The following is an 18065-nucleotide window of genomic DNA, read 5'->3' as shown; positions in this document are numbered from 1 at the left end:
GATCCAAACTCAATGAGCACTGGATATTTTTTCTAACTAGGAGTAGTAGTACAGGGGCTGAGGTGTGTGCTTTTCATTCAGTGAAACCTGTTCAATGCCTAGCACTACTGGGAATGGCCCCCGAGCACACAGGAGGAGTCTTGAGGCACCATCAGCTGGTAGACTTCACTTCTTCCCCAACACTGTGCATCAAATAAAACTAGAGATTATGGATGTTAACTCACTACAGAAGTAATAATTTCACAATATATGAATGATAACCATTCTACAAATCAAAGCAATAATGAGACATTACTTCACAGAGTTTGGCACTCATCAAAAAAAAACAATGACCAAAGTTGGTGAGGATGATAATAAGAAGAGGCCCTCATTCACTTGTTGGTAGGAATGCTGACTAGTTCAGCCCCTTTGGAAAACAATATGGACATTCTTCAAAAAGCTAGAATTTGAGTTTCCACATGACCCAGCAATTCTACTCCTAGGAATATACTACAAGGGCCCAAAAGCACAGTGCAGAAAAGAGATTTGCACTCCTATGTTCACTGCAGCAATATATACAACAGCCAAAATATGAATAGAACCAAGTGCCCCCAAACAGATGACTGGCTAAAGAAACTACAGTACATATAACAATGGAATACTATTCAGCTGTAAAAAATGATAAAGGGGCAGGGACATAAGGAGAGAAGAAAAGATAGTCATGAAATTAGCTGCAACATGGATGGATCTGGAGAGTATCATGTTGAGTGAAATCAGTCACAGGGAGAGGAACACACTCAGAATAATTTCTTTAATATGTGGGATATAAGAAACCTTGTAAGGGAATATCAAATGCCAAATGGCAATAAAAATGAAGAGCAGAACTGGGACTCAGTAGGAAGCTTGCCACTAGGGCAGGGATTGGGGGGATCAGTCAGGGAAGGGAAGATTAGGACAATGGGAGAGGACAAAGTGCTGCCACAGAGGCAGGCTGGGGAGCTAGAGGGAAACTGAGGACATTGGTGGAGTTAAAAAAACATCATTTACATATTTAAATCTCAATAAATAAAGCTATTCATTGAAGGAAAATTTAAAACTTAAGAGTTGGGTTTTTCCGAGTGCCGTAAAACAGATGACTGGTTAAAGAAACTTTGGTACATCTACACAATGGAATACTATGCAGCTGTTCGGAGAGATAAGTCATGAAATTTGCTTAGAAATGGACAGACATGGAGAGTATCATACTAAGTGAAATGAGTCAGAAAGAGAGGGACAGACACAGAAGGACTACACTCATTTGTGGAATACAGAATAAGATCACATGAGGCTGACACCCAAGGGTAGTAGATACAAGGGCCAGGAGGATTGTCCCATAGCTGGAAGACTGCTCCATGAGCGGAGGAGAGAAGACAGACGGAATAGAGAAGGAATCACTAAGAAAGTGATGGCTGGAGGAATCAGTCGGGATGGGAGATGCATGCTGAAAGTAGATAATGGACCAAACATGATGACCTCTCGGTGTTTGTGTTGCAAGCCATAATGCCCAAAAGTAGAGAGAGAGTATAGAGAATATTGTCTACCATGGAGGCAGGGGGAGGGTGTGAAAGGGGGGGGTATACCGGGGATATTGGTGGTGGGGAATGTGCACTGGTGGAGAGATGGGTGTTTGATCATTGTGTGATTGCAACCCAAACATAAAAGCTTGTAACTATCTCACGGTGATTCAATAAAATTTTTAAAAATAAAAAAAACTAAGATTATAAAAGCAAGTATAAGAAATAAGGAACCAGGAACTCTGTAGAATCTGCCAGGTACCAGAAAAAGCATGTGAGTTACCAAATATCTACGACAGAAAACAGAAGACCAATGTGACTGCATTATAGGGGATAGGGAAGAGTAATTTTACTGAGAATATTATGAAAGGTAAAATATCATAAGAATTTGTAGGGACTTATTCAGGGAAGAATGGGAAATCTTTGAAGAAAAAAAAAGAATTGGGTATTTTTAAAATATTATTTTAAAGAAGCCCCAAATACAAGTCTAAATTAAAATTTCAAGAACTGACTTTCTCTAAAAACAGACAGATTTTTCCTAATCTATAAGGAAATCAAAAGGATTATCTAACATCTTATTAACTTAGTGCAGGGAATAAAAGACAGTGACCATCCATTAAAACACTAATGTTTTATCATCATAAATTAGTCAAAATTGAAACTAATTTTCAACTTTACTTCTGTATCAGCACCATTTCTGAGAATCTGAAGTGAAACCCCCTCCAAAACTATGATGGTCCCAACAACGGTTGGACAGACTTTTCTATTACTATAGAGTCTTTATTTGCTTGGATCATTCACATTATTGAGATTCTCAAGGAGCCTATTAATCTGCTCCTTTTTTAACTTGGCTAAAGAGTTAAACATTTGGGGGTACTTTCTAGCTTTAAAAAAATTAATGATTTTCCATAATCCTTGGGATAAAATTTCTCAAATCTTTAGAGGCTTTGAGACCCTTTAAGATCAAGCCTATTAGTCTAATCTCCATTGATACCTCAAGATTCAGTGATGCAGAATGGAATGGCCTGCACTAATCAAAGGACTGGCAAATACTGTTGTCCTGGTCTCAGACCCTTCTTTTCTTTCTTCTTACCAGAAAATTCTTTCTCAACCTTAAGATACTGCTCTGTTCCCCATGGGGTTGTCCAAGTTGGGAGTGGGTGACACTCGATGCTTCCACAATACAAATGGAATATTCTCACTATACTTAGAATACACTCAGTATTTTTTCTCCTCTAGAGGGCCAAAAATATCTTCTCTCTTCATTTTGTATTCAGCACTGAGTGGGACACCTAGCAATTGTCACTGAATAAATGGTGAATAATACACAATTGAAGAGGAGGTGGGGGAGTTTGTTATAGCGATTTCTACAATATGAGTAAGGTTAAAGAAAGCTGTTTGGGCCAGAGCGAGTACAGCAGTACGGTGCTTGTCTTGCACGAAGCCAACCGGGGTTTAATCCCATATGGTACCCGAGGACTGTCAGGAGTAATTCCTGAGTGCAGAGCCAGGAGCAAGCCCTGAGCATTGCTGGGTATGCCCTCCCTCCTGCCACCAAAGAAAGCTGCTCCCTCTTGGCCCTGATTAGTTTATAACACTTTATAGAAAAAGGAACTAGTTCAGAGTTTTAAAATATGGCCAATATTTAAAACCTGTTCAATGCCTAGCACTACTGGGAACTACCCTCAAGCACATAGGAGTAGCCTTCAAGCACCATCAGCCAGGGCCCTCACACCTTCCCTACAACCCCAAATATCTGAGCTGATAGATATGAAATGATTACAGAAGTAATCATTTCATAATATATGAATGATAACTACAAACTTTAAATCTGTAACAAACTTTAAATCTTTACCGTGTTATATTTGAATGTTATTACATGCAAAGACTAGAAAAGATCTTTAATTTGCAGTGATTTTAAAAGCACTGGGATTTTTAAAAACCTGACAAAAATGGGCAGAGGATCAAACCAGACATTTTACTGTAGAAGACAGGAATTGCTAACAGACACATGCAAAGATTTCCACCGTCTTATCATGAGACGCGACTGAAAGCCAAGTGTGATATCACCACCCAGTAAAAATGGTCTGTCAGTAAGATTGGACACAAGTGTTGGTCAAAGTGTGGAGACAAGGCAACCTCACACTACTGGTGGTAATGTAAACTAATGAAGCAACTATAGAAAACAATATGGAAGTTCTTGGAAAACTGAAAATAGAGCTATTTCACTTCTATTTATCTGAAAGCAAACAATAAATGCAAAATAAAATTATGCACCCCTATGTTCACGGCAACACTATTCACAACAGCTAACAGACGACAAAACCTAAAAAATCCAACAGAAGAGTGGAAAAAGATGTGACTCATATACATAGAGGAATACTATTCTGCTATAAAATTCTGTCACGTGTATGGGAGATACTAAGTGAAATGTTAGGTGAAGAGACAAAAAACTTTACGGTTTTACTTATGGGTGGAGGATAAAACAAAGGGACAAGCAAAAGCCAATGCCTAGATTCTGACAACGGAATGGTTGCTAACTGAGGGGAGGTAGGGGGTCGGCTGGATAGCGGTGGGCAGTAGCCAAGCCTTAGATGGTGGGAATGATGTGGCATACACGTCTAACCCGGTGTGAAGTTATGCTCGTGAAATTAATACTGTGTTGCCAATTAACATGACTTTAGTTTAAAAAAAAATAAAAAAATAAAAAAAACCCAACGCCACCGCAGCCTGGGTCTGGTGCTGTGTTGCTAGTATTATTCTAGGCTCAGCACTCAAGGAATCACTGCTGGTGGCTCTGGGGACCTTCATCCAGGCCAGCGACGCGCAAGGGAAGCTCCGGACCCGCGCGGTACTCCCTCCTGCCCTGAGCGGGAAGGATTCTCTGGCTAACACCACCGCGTCAAGTCTAACTAGGAGCTCAGGATCGGGCGTGGGCACGCGGGAAAATCGCGGCGTGTGTCCAGTTTCCACTTCTGCTGGATGAAACCGGTTGAAGTTAGACGGCCTCAGGGCCAGCTGTAAATCCACGGGTGCTGGTCGGCCGGAAGCGCTGAGGAAAAGCCCCATCCCCAAACCAGCCCTCAGATATTTCAATACTTGAAAACTAGTACGCGTGTGTGAGAGAGTGTGTGCGTGTCCTTGTTTTTCAGTTGGTGGGAGCCGGGTCTACGCCGTTTCGGTTAGATATCGGCGGCGGTGGGACAGACCCCAAGTCCTAACACCGAAGGCAAAATCTGGGTACAAATCATGGTGACTTGAGAAGCTAGTGAACCAAGTCTGTCCATTTGACTTTCAACGGACGTTTCCCGGCACGTTCAATTGCCGAGGCCTCACGGGCGTGGCCTGGGCCCTCGGGGGGCGCCCAGCCTGCCCGCCCTCAAGAGCCAATCCCGGCCGGCCACGGGGCTCAGAATCGCTGAGGGGCGTCGCTCCTTCCTGTCCTCCCCGCCCCCAGTATCCTGGGCTTTCCTTTCCCTCCTTTCCTTACCCGTAATCCCCCGCGACGGCTTCCCAGCCTATAGCCGCGAACCGTTACCTCCATCCTGGGGGCCACGGCCTCACCATCACCACCGCCCAGTCCGGCCATCTTGTTCCTTGAAGCCACAGCTGTTGCAAGGCATTGTGGGAGGTCAGCCCCAGGGGCGCGGGGGCGGGGCCCTCGGAGCTAGGAGGCGTGGCCAAGGGCCCCGCCCACCCCTCCAACTCTTGTTAGACAAAAACCGTTGTTGCCCTAAGCTGCTCTATTAGTGTACAGAGTAGCCTCATGAGTCTTTCGTGCTTTTTTTTTCCTCCCCAAACAACTACCCGTGGTCTGAGTAACTCTCAACCATTGAGTTTTAGTTCTGATGGCAGCGTGGTCACTGGTGCCTAAGAACTAGTTAAGAACCTATTGACTAGTCTCTATAGCACCTACAATCCTAAAATTTTTCATTTGGATCACACGATATAATGTGTGGTGTATCTAGAATATACTGGTGGGTAAATATTGTGGTCATCAGTTTCTAACCATGTGGCAGAATCCAGAATGGGAAAGTAGATATGAAATAAGTTTATTAATCTTTTTATTAATCATCTTTCAACAATAGAAAATGAGTCAAAATTTTGCTAGAAAAGGAATGATACAATAACATTCTATCTTTAGATTTCTGTATTAAAAATGAGTACAGAAGGATCCGCATTTTTAAAGGGGGGAAATGGAGAACCAGTAAGAGACTAGAGAAAAAGGGAAGGAGGAAGGAAGGAAGGAAGGAAGGAAGGAAGGAAGGAAGGAAGGAAGGAAGGAAGGAAGGAAGGAAGAAAGGAAGGAAGGAAGGAAGGAAGGAAGGAAGGAGAGGGAGGGGAGGGGAGGGAGGAAGCAAGGGAGGAAGGGAAGAGGGAGGGAGGAAAGTAGGGAGGAAGGGAAGAGGGAGGGAAGAAAGAGGGAGGGAGGAAGAAAGGATATTATTTGTTTATGGGAAACAACAATGTTCTGTTAATAATTTCTTAATTGTGACTGTAACACTTCACATAGATAACTGACAGGAGTTTCAAAGCTATGTTCTTCTGAATTTCTTCATTCTCTGTCTCATCTACCCAACAACGACTTCTGCCAAATACACCAGCTGAGTCTGTGTGTAGTATGAGCTCTTCCTGTACAGGGAACACCCAGTGGATTTTTCAGGTCTTAGTACCGTAACAAAATAATAGATTGCTGACTTAAACTAACATTCTTAAAACTTTTTACACCTGCATGCACACTGATCCATGGAGTGGCAGCTAGAACTATTGAACTATTGGTTTTTATCTTTTAATACCTGCAGAGTAGATACCAGTCTGTGGACTGGTAATTGCAGATTATTCACTTAAACTTGTTATTTTCTCTCATTTTCTGGAGGCCTGAGGTTCAAGACAAAGACACCAGAACTGTTGGCTTCTGGTGAAAAATCCCCTCCCAGATTATGGAAAGCTACCTTCTTTTTCCTCTTAGGATGAACAGTAGCAGAAGCAGAACAAGCACTCTGGTGTCTCTATAAGAACATTTATACCAACAGAAGAGCCCTACTCATCGCCATGACTCATCTAAACCTAACAAGCTTCTCCAAAAACCCACCTTTTAAATACCAGCCTGCTGGTGGGTAGGGCTTCTATCAAAATGTTGAAGGATATACTTAAGGTCATAAGCACCAGTGCATCAACTATCTAAGATAGTAGATATTTTCCAACGGACATTAAAAATTATAATGAAGGTAGTTTCTTGAGGGAAAAATAAATAAGTTTTCTGTAGTTCATAAAATTTTTTCAATATACATGCAATTACTGACTTCTCATCAAATAACTGTTAAATGCATGATAGTACAAAGACAGCATAATAATATCACACATTTTATGACCAAGTTAGTTTCAATAATGATTTTCTTAAACATTTAATCACGGTGAGTCTGGAAGATGAGTTAAATGATGAAAAAAGGGGCGCCCATGAACACATCCTTTGATTTCATTTCCAAACTGTTGCTTCATTCTGTAGATAATATCTTGGATATCATCTTTTGAAAAATGCATAGGTAGCTGTCTAGCTAGACGAACTGCTTCTCCCTGTGAAGGGAAAGTCATAAATTTTCATGAGATATTGCCTAAAACAGAAGACAAGTAATTCCTGAAGACAGAAGATCAATGATATTTTTATCTGCTCAAATATTTATTAATTGCTATTATAGGTTTTAGGAATACAATGAACAATATGATGAACAAGACTCTTGTTTTTGTAAAAATGACCTTGTGGTACAGTTAAACAGAAAACAGGCAAATTAACAAATTTCACGGAGTAATAAGGCACTGGGCAACGTGATAAAGTTTAGAAAAAGCATCCTTGAAGTGACATTTATTCCTTCTCACAGTTTAAATAGCTTTTTCTATACTCAAAAATCCTCAATAATTCCTAAGTACCTTCAGTCTCAGCAGATAACCTTTATTCTTTCATGCCATGTATGACTTCTCTAAAATTTACCTCAAAACATTTTAACATTCACTTTCTCTCTCAGAGTAGTTTCTACTGTCTAAAGCTTACCAATCCCATCTAGAGCATCTTTAAAGGGAAGGAGTGTAATAAAATACTTTATTTTCTGCTTTCTTTCCCACCAAATTCAATAAATATTAATCTACTTCAACAAGTATAGAGGTCTGACTTCTACCTATTCCTTTCACCACTTTCCCACTCTGACCACTGGCACATTCTTTGTCTCCACTTCCTTTCTATTACAGTTCTTTCGGTTCCAGGTTACTGTGGTTAAAAAGCAGTCACCAAGATGGTTTCCAGGCAACTACAGAGACTCTAATACTGTGTACTTATTTTGAAATCTCTCATATCTTTGACTTTTATATCCACCCCTCTCTTGGTTTAATCCCTTTCTCACTTTGTGAATCCCTGCCTCTGATTCATCTCTTGTTTTGTTTTATGACCACACTCCATGGTGCACAGGAACCACTCCTGGCAGGGCTTGAAGAACAAAGCGGAGTGTCCGGGATGGAACCCAGCTCAGACATATGTATAAGCACTCTACTACTGTACTATCTCTCCAACCTACACCTCAGATTCATTTAATTAGCTTCCCTTAAATAAAAGAATTCCTTATAGTGCTAAAGAAGTCTCTTCTTCCCCCCCCTAGATTATCATCTTAAGAATTATATACAGACAGGATGAACCTCACCCAAGAGCGAACTGGCAGGAAAACCCAGGTAAGCGGGAATCTGTGACTGAGATCTCCAAGCCTGCTTGGATCAGGACTGGGCCTCCCCCCAGTTTTCTAGTAGCTTTGCAATCACATCCATAACCTGCACTTGGCGCCATGTAATCTCATCAACGGCTAAGACCCAGAGGCTATAAACTAAAGCTCCCGGAAGAGAACGACACAGAATTTCCTAGATATATTCTATCCATAATAAGCAATACAAAACAAATGGTCAAGCATTGCCTTTTCGGCAGGTTTGAGTGGTGGTGGGACTGGTGTCGAAATATCAAATGTAACCCAAGTAGAGAGAGTATGGGTGAAATTGTCTGCCACACAGGCAGTGGAAGGGTTGGAACGGGGTGGGTGGGGGAATACTGGGGATTTTGGTGGTAGTGCTGGTGAAGGGATGGGATTGTTTGACTGAAGCTCAAACATGAAAGCTTTGTAACTGTATCTCACGATCAATCAATAAAATGGGGGGGAAATAATAATAATAATAATAATGAAAGTAATATTCTGAATTAAAAAAAAGTAATGTGGAGTTCATGCCAATTCTATCAGCTTAATTAATGGCTGAATAAATAGCAGTACTCCTACATTATATAAAAAAAGAATTATATACACTATTGCCTACCTGTACAAATAGGTATAATATCAGCAAAACTATTTATTAATGCCAACATTATTAGTTTTGGAATTAACTTTTTTCTTTAGCTGTGGTTCTTTTTTTTTTTTTTTTTTTTTTTGCTTCTTGGGTCACACCTGGTGATGCTCAGGGGTTACTCCTGACTTTGCACTTAGGAGTCACTCCTGGCGAGATCATATGAGATGCTGGGAATTGAACCCGGGTCGGCCGTGTTGCAAGGCAAACGCCCTACCCGCTTTGCTATAGCTCTAGCCCCACAGATGTGGTTCTTTAACACACAAAATGCTACCAATTACACAATGGACATTTGAGTTTGTACTCTCACAAAATACTATGTCCGTGAAGGTATTAAAATTGACCACTGTTGTGCCTTCCCTCTGAGATCAGGCATGAGGCAAGAATGTTCACTTTTTCCACATTTTTGAAGGTTCTCACCAAAAGCAAGAAAAAGAAATCAAAGGGATCTAAATAGGACAAGAATGACCACTATCTGAGATGTACACAGAAGATTCTAATGAAGAATCTAAGAAGCTTTTAGAAACAACAACCCAATACAGCAAAATAGCAGGCTACAAATCAATACCAAAAAATATGATGAATAAGCAATGAACAAGAAGAGAAATAAAAGATAAACCCTTTAGGTAAGAGCCTTGCATGCAGCTGAGCCAGGTTTGATCCCCACCAGGAGTGATCCCTTAGCACAAAACTAGAAGTCCTGAGTACTGCTGGTGTGTCCACCTCCCCAAAAAAATATTAAAAAGGAGACCACTCATTTAGAATGATGTCTGAAAACATCAAGTAACTAGAAAGTTATGCTCTAAGCCATTAGTGAATGAAATAGAGAAAGGCACAAGGAAACAAAAGACTATTTCATGTTATCAGATTAAAAAAACTGATAGTTTTAATATATAGTTTTATATAGTTTTAACACTTCTATTAAAGTGTTTTAAAATCTTTAAATTGTTTTATTTCTACCTAGCCTTAGTCAATGCAATTCCCATCAAAATTCCATTTAAATACATGAATAAATTTGTATAGAACCATAAAATGCCTGGATAGACAAGGTAATCCTGAGAAAAGAAAATGGGGGGCATGTATTCCTTAGCTGCCAATCACACTATAGACCGATAGTATTCAAATTTGTGTGGTACCAAAATAAAAGCAATCATTAGATCAACAAAATAAAATTGAGAGCACAGAGATTTATTCTTAGATATATGAAAAATTACCCATGACAAAGGAACTTTGTACAAAGTAGAGAAAGAAGAGTTCCTTCAGCATATGATGTTGGAGCGATAGCACAGCGGCTGGGCTTTCGCCTTTCACTCGTCCACCCGTGTTCGATTCCTCAGCCCCTCTCGGAGAGCCTGGCAAGCTACTGAGAGTATGGAGCCCGCACGGCAGAGCCTGGCAAGCTACCCGTGCGTACTGGATATGCCAAAAACAGTAACATTAAGTCTCTCAATGAGAGATGTCACTGGTGCCCACTCGAACAAATCGATGAGCAACGGGATGACAGTGACCTAAACTGTTAGCAATACTCGAACACTCAGTCATTAGTTACATGCAAAAAAATAATGAACTGAACATCCATCTCACATTACTTTTGCTTTGAAGAGATCAGAGATTAAAAATCTCAGTAGTCCTCTAAAGCAAGTATTTTATTCAGAGGCTGAATAATTTTCAGAATTCCTTCTGAAAGAGAAGGTCCTTCACTGAAGATGTTTCATTCACAAGGTTTTTCCTCAATATTTACCCAAGAAATAATGTTTCTGCATTTCTTTTCTCGTGGTGAGAATCAAACCCAAAGCCTCAAATAAGCAAGGAAAGTGCCCTGCTATTGAGCTATACCTCCTTGGCCTTCAAGAAATAATGTTAGAGGTTTTATGACCATTTTTAACAGCCATATGTAATGTTAAACTGTTAAAAAAGTTTTCCTCTTCTTTCAATAGTACTTTCTTCCTGCAAATATATATCAAAACTTAGAGGTACTGATTATTAATTTGAAACCATTTACTATTTAAACAAGTATCTTCAAACCTAGTCAACAAGTAACGCTTACCTCTAAATAACTTAAAACTTTCCGAGGTCTACATTCATAAAGTTCCTTTGCATTATTGTTTAGTATAGCATTAAGAATTTCTTTTAAGTCCATTACTCCATAGAATGGGAGACAATTAGCCATTTCTTCTATTTCAAAGCAGTTCTCAGAAATGGAAACTCCTAAAAGAAAAATAAACATATATATATATGAAATGGCATATATATATATTAAATGATTAAACTATATTCCAGAAAATATCTATTAAGAACAAAATCACTGTTAAAACATTTAGTAAAGTCTCGATAAAACTTATATAATTAGAATAATGTTTTGTTCCTGAGTGGGGAACAAATAATGATTTCCCAAAAGATTTCAGATTCACATTAAGTCATGAGTGCTCACAGACCACGAGTTTTAAATTTTTAAACTTAATCTCAGTTATTACTGTTCTGTTCTCTACATTTGTTTAGATTATTTTTTACTTTGGAGAGAAAATAGAGTCCCATGATATTTATTAAAATAAAACTGGTTTAAGTGTTTTAGCAACTGCTTAACTGTTGCTGTTCAAACTCTATCCCACTTGATTTCATACTGACTTAGGTTTCTGTGATTTTAACTTACAAATTATAAAATTACCAGAAAGCAACCTTTTCCCCCCAGTTTTATACAGACATAATTGATATGCAATACTGTATAAGTTTAATGTCTACAAAATACTGATTTGACAGTTATATATATAAAATGATTAACTCTGCAGGAAGTAACTTAAATACTTTGAAAAACTTAATGCTTACAACAGAACTAGAAACTAGTTATATATTTAAATTTTTAACTCAGTAAAACAGATATAGTAGCGAAACTCCAAGCATAAAATTTTTTTCAGAAAGCACTCATTATTTTGGAAAATAAGGAAGACTTGTCTTTGTTATAATTATGTAACAGTATTTTTAATGTTCAACTCCCCATTGTTATTTATATAAAAGAAAACAGTTTGTGCTAGATTAGTGGTACTATGAATAGATGAATGAAAAGAGGAATAATGTTGCCCTCAAGGTTTCAGATGCTGAGATCTTAAGGATTCTAAACTAACTACTATTTAAACTGGTTCCTTGACCGAAAGGATGAAGTGGTATAATACTAACATCCTTCCTAGGGAACAGAAGATAATATAAAAAAGATACAAAATCCAGAATTATAACCCAAAACATGGAACTTAGTGAAATAAGACAAAAATGAGAGCTTTAGTAATGAGAGCTCTCATGGCTTAAAACTATTTAGATCAGGACAAAGAAGGGTGAATATTACAGTTCCCATCTTCATGCAGTTATATAAATACATGAGTTTTAAATTTTTCTGAAATTTACAAAAATATGAGCTCAAGAGATTTTCACTAATACCCATTCTGTATCTTTTATGTTTAGCTTGGGTGTTTAGAGTGATAGCACAGCATGGTGCTTGCCTTGCATGCAGCCAACCCAGCTTCTATCCCGGGCACCCAATATGGTCCCCTGAGCCTACCAGGAGTGATGCCTCAGTACAGAGCCAGGAGTAAACTCTGATCACAGCAATGTATGACCCCAAATAAAACTATAAATAAATAAGGAATATACTTAGTTTGAAAAAGGCTATTGACTACACTTGCCCTACAAAAAACACGATACACATTTCACGGAATTGTCTATTAAGTTCATTTGTTATTTGCCAAGAAAATATCTGGCAAGTAATGAGGAAATTGAGCAATGCTTTAATCCCTGTGCTTGCAAAATTCAGATGGAAAATTTAAGAGACATTTGGAACCATGTAACAATAAACTTTTAAGAAGTTTCCATAAAGTTCAATGGAATGCTTCCAAACATGAAGGGAAAGCACTTGAAACGAACAACTGGTTTGACAAGTTTTCACTTCCTAAAATATGAAATTCTATTAACAAGTGAAGAGCACCAAATTTGTGGGGTAGAAAAAGAGGGGAATTCCCAAGTGGTGCTCAGGGAGCCGTTCCCCAAATGGCCACCCCAGTGGTAATTGGGGTACCATGCCACCAGTGCCAGGGATCAAATCTACCGACCATACCAAGCAAGCATGCCAGTCCTTTACACAATCTCCCCAGCCCCACATTCAGAATCTTTTCCCCTCAAAGTCAGATGTGTTCTCTACCTCTTTCAAATGCCTTTCTTTGAAGATGTTTTGTCATAAATGACAAGCTTGTTATACAATATCAAAAAATATCATAAAGGGGCCTAGCAATAGTACAGTGGGTAGCATATATTCCTCACTGCAGAGCCAGAGTAACCCAAGTACAACTGGGTGTGAACCAAAAAGCAAAAACAAAAAGATGCATCAGGAGAAAAAGAAATGGTCTTTAGGAAACCATGATACAGTGTAGGATAACATTGGTTTGTACTTTCTCCCTTACCACAGGGAGTTTAAGTTTATCGAACTATACCCATTACTGTGCTCCTGAGTCACTCCCATTCCTCTGTGCTTATCTGTAAACTCTTCTTTGTGCTCTCCACCCCAACCAGCTAATCACCTTTTCCCCCTAATCAGATTTTGTTAACTTGTAAGATGAGATCCTTCTAAGGACACTTAACTTGTATTTTAAGTTAAATATTGCTTTCCTCCGTTTGCATAGTTTACTTTAAAGCAATGTCCTTTTTGTATGGACACAGCAAGACAGTTAATATTATGCTTTTGTAATTTTGGAGACAATTAACTCTGAATAGTATTCACTCCTAGGCATCTGCTTTCTCAACTTACGCCTAAATTTCCCTTAGTTACCTACCACCCCAAAAGCAGGGTCCTGATAAGGGACTGAATGGACCCAGGGCAAGCTGTGAGCTACCCTGGCATAGAAATGGGCCAGGCCAAAGCGCCACAATATTCAGCTATAAGTCAAGAGCATGGTCATGGACAAACTCTGTCATGAACCAAAAGACGTAATTGGATAAGGACCCTGCTGGGGTTAGGAAGACTAAACTGGCCTGAGGACTGTGGTCTATAATATATAATGAGATGCCCTCAGGAAGAACCAAACTTTAAACTTGATATAACTCTTATTGTGCTCATAAAAACAACATTGTTAGAAATATTAGAAGTAAATTTCATTATCATCATCATCATCATCATCAGCAGCAGCAGCAGCAGCAGCAGCAGCATCCTGTTGTCGATTTTCTAGAGTGGTCTCAGAAATGTCTCCATTCGTCCTAGCCCTGAGATTTTAGAAGCCTCTCTTTACTTGTCCTTCCCAATAGTGCCACACTGGAGGCTCTTTCAGGGTCAGGGGAATGAGACCCATCATTGTTACTGGTTTTGGCACATAAATTCATCATGGGGAGCTTGCCAGGCTCTCCCATGCGGGCAGAAAACTCTGGTAGCTTGCCAAGATGTCACGCAGCCACAAAGTGGCCGTGAGCTTCTAGGAGCTTGGTTTTATAGTCTCTGGATGTTGGCTGTTGATGGGAATACACAGTGTGGGACGAGGGGGGGCAGTTTCTGGGTGTGACCACCTAGCTACTGGAAAATGGGGGATCTGGGCAGAAGAGGCCCGGTCCTGATCTGAGGAGGCTTGGAGATCTCAGCCCCGGGTCCCGCACACATGGGTTCCTCTGCCAGTTCCTTTATGCATGAGGCTAATAGTAGTAGTAGTAAATTTACTACCATTATTTAACTGGATCACTAGCTGAGGAAAAAAGAAAGCGACACACCCTGAATGGAATCCCGTCCTGCCCTTGAGCTGATCTCCTAGTACTCTGGAGTAATTTCCTTAGATTAGACTTTGTCCTTGAATAAATCTGGAGGAGTGCCTTTACCTCTCTTTGTTGATTTGTTACTGTTCAATCCCACCTTTGTAACCCCTGCCTACATGATTTCTATATAAACTAGGCTGTAAGAATGGTTCGGGGAACAAGCAGGAGAACGAAGTGGGATCCAGAGAGAGAAGCATAAGGGGAATCAGAGGAGAATGAAGAGGAGATTGGAATAAATTGCAATTGGTACCGACCAGCCTGGCCCTCATTCCTTCCTTTTCCGCCCATTGCCATCGGCCTACCCTGAGGGGGGAAGCAGAGACCACCGAACATGGGTAGTGAGAGAGATAGAGCGCTGCTGCCCTTTGGTAAAAACACAGTACAGAGGCTGGGCTGAATGGGACATCTCATGCCTCCCAAGCACAGGACCCTGGGTTTGATCCCCAGCACTTCAAACAAGCAAAAAATATGAAGACTAGTGAAGGAACAAATGGTGGAAATAAAATAATAATACTTAAATTCATCTGTTATTGACAACAAAAATAATGTTGATTATACTTTTTAATGCCAGTGAAACAAGCTAATTTGCAGATGATTTGTCGTACTCATTCAATCGTACTTTACAAAGCTTTTTATAGGAATTGTAGACAGAAACTCGTGGTAGCGCAAAAAGATTTTCTTGCAACAGGCAGGGTAGTTATCTAACTTTCCTACCCCCCAAATGCAATGACATCTTCTTCATTTCTTCCTCTCTCTGTTTTAGTTTTGTTTTAGGGTCATATATGGTGATGCTCAAGGATTACTCCTGGCTCTGCACTCAAGAATTACTCCTGGTGGTGTTCGAAAGACCATATGGGATACCAGGAACCAAACCTGGGCTATTCACATGCAAAGCAAGTGCATTACCTGATGTACTCTGGTCCCACAGTTACATCTTTCATGGAAAAAAAAAAGAATCTTACCATTTACCAGTATCACACATAATCTAGAAAACAGACTAAGAAAAAATATATCTCGATACACACATACACACACAACTCTTGCTTTATACTGCAAATAAATTAAAAAGATGCCAGGATCTTAAGGAAGAAGATTTCTAGTAGGATTAAACGAAATGACCACACGTCAGCAGAAGTTAGAAAGGAAGGATGGTAGATGAGAAAAGGAAAAAAAACAAACAAAAATTGAACACCTACTAATATCAAGCATGATGCTAACTATATTATATAAATCCTTCATTTTATATTCACAATTTCCAGAAATAAATATCTTAATTTTATAAGGAAGTAATATAACAAATTAAAACCTAGGTAATAAAAGCAGACTGCTCAGGTTAAAGTTCTGGTTCTACTATTTAATTTTGTACCTTTAAAGATATCTTCCCTCTGCTTAATTTTTCTGCCTGTAAAATGGGACACAGTAATAGAACCTTTTTCATAGGGCTATTATGAAATAAATTACACATAATTACATTCAGCAAATTATGAGTCACTATCAATGAGGAAACACTGACCAGCTTGCTTTGCTAAGAACACTATTTTTCAAATAAAAGCACTGATATTTGGATTTTATTCTGGAACTGAGGCAAGAGGTGAGATTCTCAGGATAAGTAGCCTTGTAACTGTGAAAATCAATGAAAATTACTTGAAATTTAAAACAAGGCATTTTCAGTAATGCTCACTTCCATACTTTTCCATGCCGTTCTCACTTATTTTCTTTTCATGTCTCAGTAAAAGATTCCTTTAAACATCTTTGGCACTACTGGTTGGGCTTTGTTTTTCTAGACTTTGTTCTTTATTAATGGGCCAGCAGTGGGGACAGTGGAATTGTTCTTTATGGCCCCCTTGTGTTCCTGTTCACCAGATGAAGGGAATGTAGTAAAGACCAGCTAAGGAAGCTTGAACAGAGAGAGGGCAGTTAAGTATGGAAACTATGAAGGAACAGATGAGGGTCCAGCCAGGAAAACAAAAATTTCCTAGCCAAATGGATTTTCTGCTTTTCTTCCCCACCCATTAACTTTCCACACTAAACAAATTGTTACTAAGTCTTTTTAGAATAAGCCATGGAATAATTACATTCTCCAAATAGTAACACTACTGGTGTCAAATATAAATCGGTAAAATAAGCTTTCTTTTGCCTATGGCTTTTGGGTAAAACATTCCAAAAAATCTGACATTATCACCCACCATCTAGAGTTGAGTTGAAAATGTATATAATACCCACCCCGATGGGATTCTGAGATGACGCCCACAAAATGCCACCAGCTAGTTATTAAGCTCCTAAACGGCCATGGTCCAGAGACACATAAACAAATCTCGGAACCAAGCAGCTTGCTGCATAGATCTCTCCAGACCGTGATTATTAAAATTTTAGAATTCCAGAAGTGTACAGCCGCTCCTGCAGCTACGCAATATTATATACTAACCATATCAAGCAATACAAAACAAATTCTCTAGCATTGCCTTTTCGGCGGCTTTGAGTGGTGGTGGGAAAATTCCAAGTAATAAGGGTGGGACTGGTGTCAAAATATTGAATGTAATCAAAGTAGAGAGAGAATATTGTGGAAATTGCTTGTCACTTAGGCAGGGGAAGAGTTGGGATTGGGCAGGGGGGGATACTAGGGATTTTGGTGGTGGAAAATGTACACTGGTGAAGGGATGGGTGTTTGATTATTGTATGACAAAAACTCAAACGTGAAAGCACTGTAATTCTATCTCATGGTGATTCAATTTAAAAAAAAAAAGAGAGAAAAAAAAGAAAAAAAATGTATATAATACCACTGCACTGTAGCACTGTCGAATGGCTGACCAACTTTAGTAAAAATAAATATATCACTGTATCACTGTCACTGTATCACTGTCATCCCGTTGTTCAATGATTTGCTCCAGTGGACACCAGAAACGCCTCCATTGTGAGACTTGCTACTGTTTTTGGCATATCGAATACGGCATGGGTAGCATGCCAAGCTTTGCCGTGTGGGTGGGATATCTCGGTAGCTTGCTGGGCTCTCCGAGAGGGATGGAGGAATCGAACCCAAGTGGGTTGATATGGTTAGTATATAATGTTGCCTATGTGCAAGGCAAATGACCTACCCTCTGTGCTATCGTTCCAGTCTGTGTATAATATACAAATAAAAATTTTAAAGCAACCAGAAATTTAGATTCTGACTTTTTTTGACATGCGAAATATTTAATGAAAATCAGTCATATTAGAGAAGAGCTGGAATCAGAAATAGCAAAAAACCAAAAAGCACAAAGATCCCAAGGGAGAACTAATTACAAATATTTATAGTAGGCCAGTGTTATTACAGAAGTATAAGCAAATGAGAGAATGGTGTAAGATGTGATATGGGAAGTGGAAGAGTCAGTTCTGCTAATCCTTACATATTAT

The 18065-nt window shown here is 39.4% G+C and overlaps 1 protein-coding gene across 2 annotated transcripts in view; it reads right to left on the bottom strand.

The window, feature by feature from the left end:
- Window positions 1–5567: 5567 nt before the first annotated feature.
- PMS1 (PMS1 homolog 1, mismatch repair system component) overlaps window positions 5568–18065 on the bottom strand; it is a 102408-nt gene continuing 89910 nt past the window's right edge. For both annotated transcript variants that reach the window (XM_055122602.1, XM_004601389.2), the window contains exons 12-13: window positions 10948–11108; window positions 5568–7106 (exon numbers count right to left, since the gene is read on the bottom strand). In XM_055122602.1, the coding sequence (XP_054978577.1) occupies window positions 6942–7106; window positions 10948–11108 (326 nt within the window). In that variant the 3' untranslated portion in view covers window positions 5568–6941. The remainder of the gene's footprint in view (window positions 7107–10947; window positions 11109–18065) is intronic.

The sequence above is a fragment of the Sorex araneus genome, chromosome X, assembly GCF_027595985.1.
Source record: "Sorex araneus isolate mSorAra2 chromosome X, mSorAra2.pri, whole genome shotgun sequence".
Classification (NCBI taxonomy): domain Eukaryota; kingdom Metazoa; phylum Chordata; class Mammalia; order Eulipotyphla; family Soricidae; genus Sorex; species Sorex araneus.
The sequence above is the reverse complement of the archived record's forward strand: the minus strand, read 5'-3'. Positions and strand labels throughout refer to the sequence as shown.